The 13,614-nt window shown below is 41.8% G+C and overlaps 1 protein-coding gene across 3 annotated transcripts in view; it reads right to left on the bottom strand.

The window, feature by feature from the left end:
• CDHR2 (cadherin related family member 2) overlaps positions 1-13,614 on the bottom strand; it is a 497,387-nt gene that overhangs the window by 296,811 nt on the left and 186,962 nt on the right. For all 3 annotated transcript variants that reach the window (XM_069244564.1, XM_069244565.1, XM_069244566.1), the window contains 2 exons: positions 4,401-4,469; positions 1,152-1,294 (listed from right to left, as the gene is read on the bottom strand). In XM_069244564.1, coding sequence (XP_069100665.1) covers positions 1,152-1,294; positions 4,401-4,469 — 212 coding nt within the window. The remainder of the gene's footprint in view (positions 1-1,151; positions 1,295-4,400; positions 4,470-13,614) is intronic.

Consider the following 13,614-nt stretch of genomic DNA (forward strand, 5'->3'; position numbering starts at 1 on the left):
TTAAGCTACTGATCTAAAGTGCTCTGCCAGATGTGTTTGCATCACTGGTGGAAATCACCCACGACAGAATGTACTATCAAGAGAAATTCCAATCCAACAGTGTAGAATACCAAAAACACTAGAACCAAGACAGTCACCCAGAGCAGTGGTGTTCTCAATGGAACACTCATTTATTGACATCAAAGTAATGGAAGGCACAACACTGAGACTCCAGTTGGAAATATTTGTTGTACCAATGTTTCAAGCAGGCTGCCTGCATTTGGTGCTTTGAAATCCTACAGTGAACAACCATAGGAGCTGTTTGGTACACAATGGTTGTGTTTCTTTTGGCCTTGTCTGATTAGTCATTGCGATTTACGCCCGTGGTTCACTTGTGTGTGGTAAGCAGATGCTGTTTCATGAGCTTAGGAAGTTCTGCTTGAACTTTAAAGGTAGGTTTACTGCTTTAGATTAGTGCTTGAGTGACAAAGAACAGTTTAATTTTCAGAGATATTACACAAGGCTTTAGATTCTAGGCATCTTGCTGCAACCTTTTCATACTCTTATTGGTATCATCTCTAACAAAGGCTGTTTTATTTCCACAGAGAATAGCTGATGTCTGCTTTTCTTATTGTAGGAAGGTCCCTTGCTTCATCCAATATGAGGTGAATTCCACACATGTAGGGTATTTAGTTAGGTGGTAGACTCACACTAAATATATTGGAATTTCAAGCTCCTGGCTCGGATCTAGGTGATATTAAAGGGTTCAAATCATTTGCCAGTTTAGCAGATTTCAGCATCAGGCAAGCACAAAGGTCAAGGCTTATACAGAAGGCCCTAAGTGGCTTTTGAGCTTGTGATGCATTTAGAGGGATTAGACCCAAGGGAAAAATACATTTTGGATGACAAAATTAATTATTTACTTCTTGCTTCGTCATACCCATCCTCTCTCCTCACAATGTTCTAAAGATTTGCATGTAGTATCCATCAGCAGAAACCACATTCACAGCAATTTCATGCATCTTCAGACTCCTTTGAAGTTTGAATATAACTGTCCTATGACATTGCCTCAGCATATGACTCCCACCTTGGGTTCTCATTCCAAGGTATATCCTCTCACACCTGCGCAGGCCACAAGTATGATATAATTTCCCAGAACTCAGAAAATGTACCTGTTCATAGTCCAACTGCACAGCGATTGATACTTCTCCAGTATCTTTGTTGGTTTTGAAGTAATATGCATTCTCGCCCTCCAGGGAATAAGTCAGTTTGTCTCCCTCAGGATCTGTAGCATCCATCTGAAAAGCAAAGTGACCTAAAAGGATAAAAAAAAAAACATTACAGACCTAATAAGGAAAAGGAGTAGATCATCCACAAAAATGTGTCAGGAACACAGATGACCAAAGAGCTACTGCACCATCAGACTAGTGTTCAGTTCTCTAAAAGTACTTAACTGTGAGAATCGATGAGCATGGCTAAGGCCAATGTAATGTCTACACACAAGCCACCCAGGATTTGCAAGACAGGACTTTCATGCTATAATTGTATCACTGCATTAGTTTATAATCAAACACTTTTATACCAATTATTACCACTTCGCGTTTGGGTAATGTGGAATAAATAATAATTCACATGCATTCTTCTTTGATGAAATGTTTCATAATTTTCATTTATTCAATGATTGAATGATTCATATTCCTATATGAACATTTATAGAGAAGTTAATACACGTTTCGCTATAACTTAATCAAAACAATGTCACTTTGAAACATTGGTTAGTTTTATAATTTCAAGTCATCCCTGAAGGTCAGACACACCTCGGCATGCAGTTACCATTCCAGAACCCTTCAGGTTGAAAAACTTCAACTCGTACACTAGAGCTGTGAAAGTCTTAATGCTTAAATGAAATGCATTATTATTACAGTAGAAACAAATTAAATCAGAATGTTTAACTTGTCCCAACTGTGTATGAATATACCCACCCTCAATATACATTTCATTTATTTTATTATTTATTCAAAAGTTCGATTCCGTTTTTTAATTATGTTTAACCTACATATTTTTAAATAGTAAATTATATATAATTTCAGTATGTATACACACAAAGAAATACATTGTCAAACTGATTTAATGTATTTAACATTAGTTCCTCTGGGTGTTATTTTAACTACCTTCCTCCATTGTTTTCTATGGGAGATGGTTGCAAATGAAGTGGTTGGCAACCTCTTCACGTTTCAAAAAATATGATGGATGACATTCAATGGACAAAATCACATAAAATACAGACATTTTGGTCTTGTGGGCTCCATAAAAAATAGAGCCATAAATATTTACTTCAAGAGTCACGTCTAAAAGGTTTGACATTTAGCTGGCTTGTTATTTCGAATACTGTTGACTTCTTCGAAAGGCCTTTAAATCAAAATGTGCAACATTAGACGGTAGTCTGTTTCTGATCTAGAAGACTTCTGACCTGATTTTGATTTCAGCAGAGGTGGTTATTCCATCACAAATGTGACAGACATCTGTCCACTGTATTAGGATCTCATTATTGCCTATGGAGATAGTAGTGTGGATTAACCCCTCCACTAAACTCTAAATCAAGCCCTTAGTCTCAATGGCTACATGATCTATAGAAAAATGCCAGCTATTGAGCATAGTACCTTAGAAATAATTGTTGTTGAAAATTCGATGCAAAGAATTTGTGCGTCCAAACTACAATCTCGCCTGTGCATCATCAAAAACATATCTAAGTATACTCCATTACAAGGCAGAATGGATGATGTTGGTCATGGCCAACTCAGACACATCCATTTTGCAGGACATGGTGCCTGCTCTGTGGGACCTGATGCTCTTCAGGTAGGGACAGGTGATGGCACCTTAAGAACCAAGTAGTCAATGCAGCAGAAGCCTGCACTAAATTCACTAATGATAATTGCTGCCATGTGTTTATTAACTGCCTTCTTGTTATATTTTAAGTTGGTGGATGTTTACGTTTCATGTTTTACATTATATGTGAAGTTTATGTAGGATGCAAACGATTTGCATAAAATGTCACAATACTTTATAGTATTGAATATACTGCTGTAGTTGGCACACAATACAGTCTTTCTCAGATTTGAAAGTATTGCTTCCACTGCATACAATGGTGATGTTGTAAAATTCTAATTTCAGATACTAGGATGCGTATAAAAGTCACCTTGCTTGACATTCGTTTGTAAAGGGGCGCAGCAAGCATTAGTCGTGCAATGGGGCGAGTATCTGCCACTTCTAGAAATATTGTTAAAAGCCACATTCCTTTAGAGCTGTGTTTAAGTTTGTTTCTTTCCACAGTTTATATCCACAGATAGCATGCTATCACAAAAAGTCTCCACCTGAAATATTCCTAAAAATCCGGCATGCAAAATTGACCCTGAAAGAAACTTTTCCTTTTTTTCCTTTTTCCAACATTTTATTTATTTTTAATGCACTTCTGCTTCCCTGCTATAGCCTCTTCTGTATATAAAAACGATGCTAAATCTCATACATGTCTGTCTAAAGCTTTTTATAAATGATAACAATATCTATTCCGGCAAGCATTTGCTTCTTGCATAGTCCTTTCTAGTGATCACACCATTTGATTGGAGGAGCGTCGCCCGCCCAAAAAATGCTCCATAACGGAACAATAAAATGGTAATAAACTTTATTATCATTTTATTTTTTAGTGCCCCGTCCTGAATAAAGTGTCAGGACGGGGTGGGGCAATTGATGCTGAGTGGCAGCAGAGAGCTGGGCACTTGTTTAAAGTGCGCATGTCCCTTTGGCCAGCCGTCTTGCGATGGCCAACCAGACATAAGCACTTTAATCATCTCTAAACCAGCTGTCTTAAAACATCTGGGTTAGAGAAGGCACATGCCTCCAGCGCTATGGTGAGCGCTGAGAGAGCCTGCTCCTACCAATCCTGATGCTGCTTTCATGCTGGCTAACAGCATGAAAGCAGCGTCAGGACTGGTTAGTGGCGTTTCCTGGTCCCGTGCTTTGAAGCTTCCAGGAGCAGGAGGACGCCGCGAGGAAGACATCTGAAGGTAAGTGTCTTTATTTTGTTTTGTCTTTTGTATTATTACTATTGTGTTTCCACTCCCCCTTCCCCTCTCCCTCATCCCCTGCCATAAACATAAGCCAGACACCACTGCACAAAGAAACTGGAATAAATACATAGAATGGTTTCCTTCAGCGTGAAAGACTAACCCCACTAACCAATGGACTGATCCCATACTTTGAGGCTCCTGAGTAGTATGCTGCTCACTGTAAAGCACTTCAACACCTCAACTGGGGTAATAAGCATTATATAAATGCAATTTCAATTCAGTATCAACATAAAATAGCTCATTGGCTGTGGCATTCATTGTTTTACTTTCATAATTTTGTGTCAGTGACATACTCACCCACAGGCAAATCTTCAGGAATCTCTACCACAAATGGGCCATTATACCTTGGAGGGCTGTTTCCTGAAACTAAAAGGTCAGTTGTTAGGCACTTTCCTTCAGCACCAGTAGGCATTCAAAGACATTACAGTGTCAGAACACACAATAGAACAGAGGATGAGGGCTTAAAGCCCTACACCTGGATTATGATTACTCCAGAGTACCGCCGATTAATCGGGCACATTAGGTCTTCACCACACCTTCCTTACCACAGTTCCAAACACTGCGAGCTTCCCTCCCACTGTTCCCAAATTTGTTGTCCAAGAAAATTAAAAAACACAGCAAGCCTGGGCAATCCAATAGGTCTGATACACAAGAGCTATTGGCTTTGGCAATGTTTTGTAGCCATGCTGTACAGAAACACGGATGCTTTCAGTGTGGCCAATAGTAATTTAAAACAGCGCTATGATTAATGCATTTATTTTTAAGTGAATCATAGTCTTTTTTATATCATACTTAGTCATGCTGCACAGCAGCCATGCTACTATAAAGCTTGGCTGCAAATCATTGCCAAAGTCAGCAATGCCCATGCTGTACAGCATGAACAAATGGCAATGGCATAGTCAACATCTCAAAGGAGAGAACTATTGCTTTGCCAATGCTTGTTAGGTCTCAGCACAACACTCCTATGATTCTAAGTAAATCTCCCCATGTGTGTAAATGTAAAAAACGATGGCATTTGGCAAAAAGAACTCTCACATAAACAAAGCAATTGCACCCGTGTCCATGTCTTAGTGAAAATACATTAGGAAGCAGATAACATCTGTTGTCACAGTAAAAGTTATAACATGTCATCAGAAAAAAAGCTGTAGGAAATTCCTTCTTTTGACCTGTTCCCCCCACCTTTATTGCCTGGTTTCTGGTGTAATTACAACTGACAGTCCACTGGATCCCTGCTAAACAATCACCAGTGCCAGATCTCTTTCCCTAAAACTGCACAGTCATTTTCCCAATTGACAAACCTTTAGCTGCCTTTGTAAGTCCCTAGTAAATGGTACCCCTGGTACCCAGGGCATGGGGTACTAAAGAAAGGTCCTTGAGGGCTGCAGCACAGATTGTGCCACCTTTAGGGACTCTCTCGCTAAGTGAACCCAGTGCTGCCTTCACAGGCTGCATGTCTTGGTGCAGGCCTAAAATGAAAAAACACAACATGGCACACAGCCTGTGTGCCCTGTCCCCTGCACACTGAATGTAATATATGTATACCAGGGTGCACTATATTACATGTGAGCAGATATGTCCCTGCTATGTCTTTATCGATTATCACCCCAAACTGGAGTGGCATGGTGAGCAAAAGAACTGATGTATTGAACCCAGATCTCTGACTGGGGGTGAATGTTTGATTATATCCACATTCCGTCCATCATTTGTGTTTGTTTGTTTTTGTCGCCACAAGTGCGTCGGGTATGCCCAGATGTGGGTCCCGGGCTCACTATGCCACTGGATTCAAGCTATCCTGGCTGATGAAGGGTGATACCCTGAAAACGGTCCCAGGATGCTTGTTTCCGGTCCAGGGAAGACTTGGCCTGGCATTTCAGGCTGGACAGTTCCTATGGGGAACAGCGTCAAGACTGATTTGCATATGGCTGGGTCCAAACTGGGGTGGAATGGTGAGCAAAAGAATTGATGGATTAAACCCAGATCTGTGACTGAGGGTGAATGTTTGATTGGTTGCGCATTCGTCCATCATTTGTGTTTGTTTGCTTTTGTCGATTCTCAGGCATAGTATGTGAAGAGTGGGTGGTCATGTGGAGCTCCCATCATGCTCCGTGACTGAATTTGTGTCTGGGTCGGAGGGCAGGATGGCTGACCGGTGAGCGGAGGAGGAGTGATGGAAGAGGCGAGTGGGGGGATGGAGGAGAGTACCGGAGTAAAGGAGTCCTGGAGTAACGGAGGGGTGCAGGAAGAAAGATTGACAGTGGCGACTGATGCTTGGTGGTAGCAATGGTAGCATTGAAGGAGGAGCGACGCTGGGCACTCGACTAAGAAAGCACTGGAGTATCGCGGAAATTGTGCAGAAAGTTAGCACGCAATTCTACAGCCATAGCAGCGGTAGCAGTGGCATTGAGATTAATGTGGAGGTGGTCGTCCAGGTCGTGAGGAGGCACTATAGCTGAACTTGCCCTTTGCTGGAGTGGGCCCTGTCCTTCCTTTTCCCACAACTGCTCAAATGTAAGCAGCACTGCGGCATAGCAAAAAGGCTGGTTCCAAGCAACATGTAACGGGTGCACTAAGAAGATGGAGGGTGAAGTAGGATGAGAAACGGTCGTTTAAATGCATGCTGGGTGAAGAAAAAAAACGATTTCGGAAAAACATTCTATGATCCATTGACTTTGGCTGCATACTTTATATCAGAGGCTCATGTTGGTAGTTATTAGTGTAAAATTGATATGATATTGAAAGGACATTAGAAATGGCGAGTCCTCAGGAATAACTGCACCACTTCCTGCTTTCAAGGGCTAAGAGAGGAAAGTTAAAATTCTGAGAGGCGCAGTTTGGCGTCAGCTTTCAAGTCTATGATTTTGGTGATTCACCACTGAGGACCATACAAGACGTTGCATGGCATTTTGGCACCATGCTGCACCGTTTCACATTCAGATGATATCAGAAGCTCATGGTCTTCTCAACTTTTTAAACAACTACACTATTGCCTCCTTTTACGGGTCAATGATCAATGACTATATATGGGTGTATCAACTCGGGTCATGCTGTAGGCAGCTCCCGAGGTGGAGAGAGAACTCAGGGTAGCAGCTGAAGCAGTCTGTGTAGCACAGATGCCGGCTTGTTGCATCTTGGTTTCCATCCGGCTACCCCGCTACTATATATCCTGGACAGTATGAAACGCATTACTTGCGGCGCTTCTTCCAAGACCCATGCAGCAGTTAGATCTCTGAAGATAAGCGAACCAAAAGGTTCAACCCTGTTACTTTTAGGGAAGCAAAAATGGGGATCAAAACAAGACCAAACGGAATGTATGGAAAAACTCCAGGATGGGACAAAACCCCTTTATGACATCTATGACAGACCTACTATCACCTACAGCAAATTCCAGTACCAGCCATCAAGAGGCAGGAACGACCCAACTATCATCAACTCCAGGCTCGTTATCACCATCGCTATTACCCACTATAGACCTAATAAGGGAGGGGTCTTCTTGTCTTTCTCTCAATAATGGGACAAGACTCTCCTCTGTAAATATAGATACTGCTTCACCCCCTGTTTCATCGCTTGGGGAGGCTCAATCTATAGGAAAACCCTCTTATCCCTTGTTCTCAATGCCTAATACCAATGGGGGCGAGAAAGAAAAGAGCTCCCCCATGACCAAGAATGAGTTAAAAGATCAACCTTCCAATTGTTTAGTGGTTTCAACCACTTCAGGCTCCATCGATCCTCCTCCTCTAACATCAGACCTGCCGTCCGTTAGGGATCATGGGGATGACAATCTCGCTCTGATTTTAAGTCCCCTATATTGGGCTATATCAACCACTCCGTCTAGTCCCACGGTCTAGGCCATGTTGAATCTCATCTTAAGGGAAGTACGCAACCTAAAACTAACTCATGAACAAGTCCATAAGAAAACTAATGATCAATTAGCCCAACTCAACTCCAATATATTGCATTTGACGTCACGGATCTTCCAAGTGGAGCAGAGAGTCTCTGACCTTGACGATACTCACCATGGATGTGCAAATGTAGCAAGTCAGACCCAGGCTGAACTTGAGGAGCTTCAATTCAAATTGGATGATATTGAAAATCGATCTAGATGTTCTAATCTGAGAGCTAGAAGCAGCATCCTCAGTTTCAAAAGTGATAACAGATTTGATCCACAAGAACATCCTTCTCGATAGGACCGTGGCCCACTCAGATCTGACCATTATGCGGGCCCATACAGTTCTGGCAGCACGGCCCCAGAATTCTAAATATCCATGTACTATCTTGATCAATGTTGGTGATTACAGGAACAGATCTTATCTCAAGCCATTAAAAGAAGAACGCTTAAAGTAGAAAGTGATTTCTCCTTCCGGGTCTTCCCCGATATGTCAATAACTACAGCACGTTGACGTCGTAAACTTGTGAATTTGATTGATGATTTCAAGAAACTGGGGGCTCCTGCTGGCATAGTGCAACTTGCAAAATTGAAGGTTTTACATAAGGGCCAGGCCCATATTTTCCAAAGTGTTCAACAGGCAAAAGATTTCCTTGCTTCCCTCAAGACGTAATCTAGGTGTTAAACGAATGTTATAAGTAAAAGCAAGATGTCATTAGGGGTCTTTCCTTTCTTTTTTTTTTGTTTGCTCTCATACACCAGTCCTCACTGGCCATCCTTCCCAGACATGGACCTAATGGGTGCCACACCAGTGCACTCTTATCTGGGGGTTGAGAGATTAATCACTGGGAGGGGCTGGGGTCACTGGGAGGATGAGGATGAGGCTATGACAGGTCGGCCTAGTCTTTGCGGGTGGGTGTGGAAGCACTGGGTGGATGGGCTTCCGCACTAGGGTGGGTGAAAAGAGCAGATTACAAATACAAAGAAATCACTAAACCATGGTCCAAGATGATGCTGCTGAGAAATAATGGGATAAAGTCCTTAATGATATGTTCTCTACGGTTAGGAATACACTGTAAGGTCAGGTTAAATTCCAACAGGATCTTAGAAACTCTTACTAATGATCAATAGTCAAACTAGCATATGCTCTGCCAGGTTTTTCAAAATTGTGTCATGTAATGCGAATGACCTGAATAATACACATACGTTTAGAGCAATACTTCATTGATTAAGATCCTCCCACGCTCATGTGGTTCTTTTGCAGGAAACCCATCTTAAACAACAGGCAAACTGTCCTACAATCTCTGACTTCATTTCTCATTCCTTTTTTGCCTCTGCAAGCGCAGCTGTCCGTGGGGTGGCAATCCTGTTCACTCGGGATTTCCAATGGGAAATTCTTAAGGTCCATCATGATCCTCAAGCAAGATGAATAGTAGTTAGTATCAAGGCGGACAGGCAGTTAATGCATATTACAAGCTTTTATGGCCCCATAGAAGATGGAGTTACTTCTTTGCAAATCCTCTACAAGCTCCTGAGCACTCTTTCTGGCCTTTTAGTAGTTGGAGGGACTTTTAATATAATTCAAGACATGACTCTCGATACCGCCCACAAAAATTGTACACAAAATAAGCCGCAAACCTACTGATTTTAGTCAAAATGTATCCGCAATCTGGCTTTGCAGGACCCCTGGCAGTTGGACCATCCACAAGATCAAACCTATACCTGTTTCTCAAAAAGGCATTAAGGATTGATTTTTTCTTAGTAGCCTATTCCTGGGATAGAGCCGGTTCAGACATTATGTCTAACCCCTTTTTGGATCATTCTGTTCCCTTCTGTTCAAATATCTTTCTCTGACCAACACCGAGAAAGGCCCAGGTGGTCCTTAGATAAATCATTGTTAACAAATCAAGGCTGGATTTCTGCGCTCAAAATTTCAGTTGCTGAATTTTTAACTAGAAATGAAGTAACTGTCTCTATTTTTGCTGTCTGGGAGTCATGTAAAGTGCATATGAGAGGGGAAGCCATAGCTTTTAAGGCCTTTCTTAGAAAAACAAGAAAGGAAAAAGTGAAAAGCCTCCAGCAGGAACTCAATCATGCCACGTACTTACATCAGGTAACAAGCGATCACAAGTCAGGGCCTTGTCTTCAAGATGCAAAAACTCAATTGAAGAATTTTTTCTTAGAACAAGATATTGTTAATTATAATGCATGCTTTCAACACCATTACGGAGAGCGTGAGCATGTAGGTAAATTTCAATCACAATATATTAAAAAAACATCAGATCGCTTCCCTCATTGAATCTATTTTCGACGAGTCTTTGGGACGTATGGTGGACCAGGCTAAGCAGATAAGAAAGGTCTTTTTAGCGCACTATGCAAAACTTTATACTTTCAAGACAGCTATATTCAATTAGCTTATTAACTAATATCTCGATGCAGTCTCTCTACCAGGTTTAAACCAAGAGCTTCAGTTCGCATTGTTGCAGCCAATTACTGAGCTAGAGGTACCTGAAGCCATTAGGAACTCTCCAAATGGCAAAGCTTCAGGGGAAGAATGCCTTTCAGAGGAATTGTACAAAATTCTGTCTACTCAGATTATAGCGATCCTAGCTGCACTCTTTAATGCAATACTTAATGGAGAAGAAGTACCAAGCTCATTTACCCGGGCAGTAATAGTCAGCTTTCTTAAAAAAGACAAGCTTAGCTAAAAACCAGACTCTTATCACCCTATTAGTCTTCTCAACAATGACTATAAGATCCTTATGAAAATTTGGGCAACCTGTATTCCACCTCTAGCTCCGGGTTTAATTCATCATGATCAGTGTGGATTTCTACCTGGAAGATGTATCTCCTCCAACACAAATTTCCTGCTCCAAACTATTGATTATTATTCTGCAAATAAAATTAAAGCAGCCGTAATTATGCTTGATGCGAAAAAAGATTTCGATCTTGTACAATCGGAGCTCCTTACTGCAATCCTCTGAAGATTTAAATTTCCTCACAAACTAGTTATATTTTTCTTGAACTTGTATCGAGAGGCGGAGGCCAACATTCTAGTCCATGCATGAGTAGTCTGTAAGGTTTTGATATGGCGTGGGACCTTGCAGGGGTGCCCCTTGTCCCCCGGTCCTTTAGGCTGTCTTTATTGAACCATTAGCATCTGCCCTGAGGCAGGATGTTTCTATAAAACCTCAGCTGCCAGGTGCCCCCAAGATAAAACTTTTTGCAGATGACGCAATTTTGTATCTTGCGGCTGAATCACAGAATATCGAAAAGATCTTTAGCAAGATCCAAGCTTTTTCTAATCTGGGAGGCTATTGGATCAACAAATCAAAATCTGAGGCATTGCTGTGTAATGCCCGAGATATAGTCTTGCCAGTCAAGATGCAATCTAGTTAACAGACTCCTCATCCTATTAGATATCTTGGCATATATGTCTCTTCTAATATAGCTGATCTTTATTCGATGAATTACCTCCCCACTCTTAGGAAAGCACAGGCTCCCAGCTCAAATGGCAGAATACACCTTTAACGATCATTTGTCGCATTGCCTTGATCAAAATGATGATACTGCCCTTGTTTTTATTTATATTTTCCAAAGTTATAATTAAGGTTCCTCAAAAGTTCTTTAAGGATCTTAATGTAATGCTACGTAAATTAATTTGGTCAAATGAAAGACCTCCTACTCAGCTCGAGACAGTTCAGCTGACTATAGAGGACAGCGGTCTAGCCTTACCTCATTTTTAAAAATAGTATGATGCAACATACTTAGACTGGATTGTAAGAGCAGCCTCCACATGTCATGTTGATTCAAACTTCTATTTAAAACAGATGCTTCTTGAAAATAATATTCATCTATCTCATTTTCTCAAGATGCCATGGCTGCCAAAATGTACTAGATATAAAATCCCAAATTTTCTCCATTCTAGAGGTGCAGAACTTCAGCAAAGCTATCACTTTACTCGCTATCATCTATCTCCCTAAGAGAAGCTGCAGCATTCTGGCTTCCTCTGGTTGTGAAAGCTATAAATGACTGGGAAAGACTGGGGCTAGGAAAGCTTCAGGACTTTCTAGTAGGGGATCATCGGCACAACTCCAAATTAATAATCCAAATAATCCAGTATGTGTACGCTTTTCTTATTTTCAGATAGCTCATTTTATTCAATCAATGGGTTTTGCAGGACAGTATTCAGTCGAATCACTACCGTTTAGAATCACAAAAGCCATGTGGGTTCAGAAACGGACAGGAATTGTTAACTGGTATAATATTCTTCTTGAGGAATTACCAGCTAGAGTTCTCCCTTCCGCGTTAAGTAGGATAGCAGCTGCTACAACCTGCATGATTGATCCCTTGACATGGAAGCATTATAATAACTCTTCGTGCAAAGCTTTAAGTAGTGCACGTTTTTAAAGAATGGCATTCTTTACAAAGTGGTTGCTCTACTATACTCCTGCGAAATTGAATAAATTTGCTCCATCAATATCAAGCGGTTGTTTTTGATGTCATTGTGTAGTAGGGGATTGGCTTAATGTCTGTTATCTTTGCCCTGCTATTGCTAATTTTTGGAATTAAGTATTCCACTCGATCAGCATAAAGCTGCAGGTATCATTACTACCAGACCCAATGGTGGCACTTTTTGGCATATCTAATCACTCTGGGCTGTCCAAACACTCAAAGCAATACTTCTTTATTGCAACATTAATTGTGAAATCCCCTATCTTACAACAGTAGAAGACCCCCCAACCTCCAGTATATGATCTTTGGGGGAAAAAAATGAAAACAGTCCAGTCAAGAGAACTTTTGTATGTACTAAGAATCGGGGCCTCTCAGAAGTATCATTCTTAGAGGTGCTCACTTGAAAACTACTAACTCCTAGAGTGGGCACTGAGTGGTCTGAACCAGTGCAGCCACTTTAAACAGAGTTCTGGACCCCTGAGTTAAGAGCCAATGCTTTTGAGGGCTCATGCCAAAGGCCAGCTCTGGGCAGAGGTGTGACCTCCTCTCCCAGTCAGGATGGACATTCCAGAACAGAGAGCTTCAAAGGCCTTGCCGCCTTTGAAATGCGACCAAGGCCTCTCCAAATGGTGGAGGAGGTCGACCTTCAGTTTCTGACCCCACGTTTTGGCAGCAGGTCTCATGGGAAAATTGAGTAACTTAGGAGTGCCCACCCCATGCCAGGACACTACTGTTAAAATTCCTCCATCTTGTGTGTAAGGAATTAGGCAAATAGGGTTAGGGCTATGCCCTCCTCAGAAGGGGGCATAGGAAGGCTATAGTCACCCTAAAGGTGAGTCGCCCATTGGCTACCACCTGGCACTCCCCGTAATGCCCCTAAATTCAGTATTTAGGTGGCACCCCTGAACCCTAAAATCAGATTCCTGTCGACTTAAAAAGAGCCGGACACTACAGAAGTTGCACAGCAGAGAAGACTGAAGACAACCACTGACTTGGCCCCTGCCCTACCGGCCTGTATGCAGCCTTGGAAGTATCCGGCTCAAGAAGACAACTTGTCCTGCAGACCAGTGACCTCCAAAGCCTTGGAAGGACTGCCTGCCTTCAATAAAGACAAAACCTCCTGTGAACAGCTGACCTGTCCAGAAGAAACAGGTCCAAAGAAGAAATAAGCCT

Source organism: Pleurodeles waltl, chromosome 7 (assembly GCF_031143425.1).
Source record: "Pleurodeles waltl isolate 20211129_DDA chromosome 7, aPleWal1.hap1.20221129, whole genome shotgun sequence".
NCBI classification, from domain to species: domain Eukaryota; kingdom Metazoa; phylum Chordata; class Amphibia; order Caudata; family Salamandridae; genus Pleurodeles; species Pleurodeles waltl.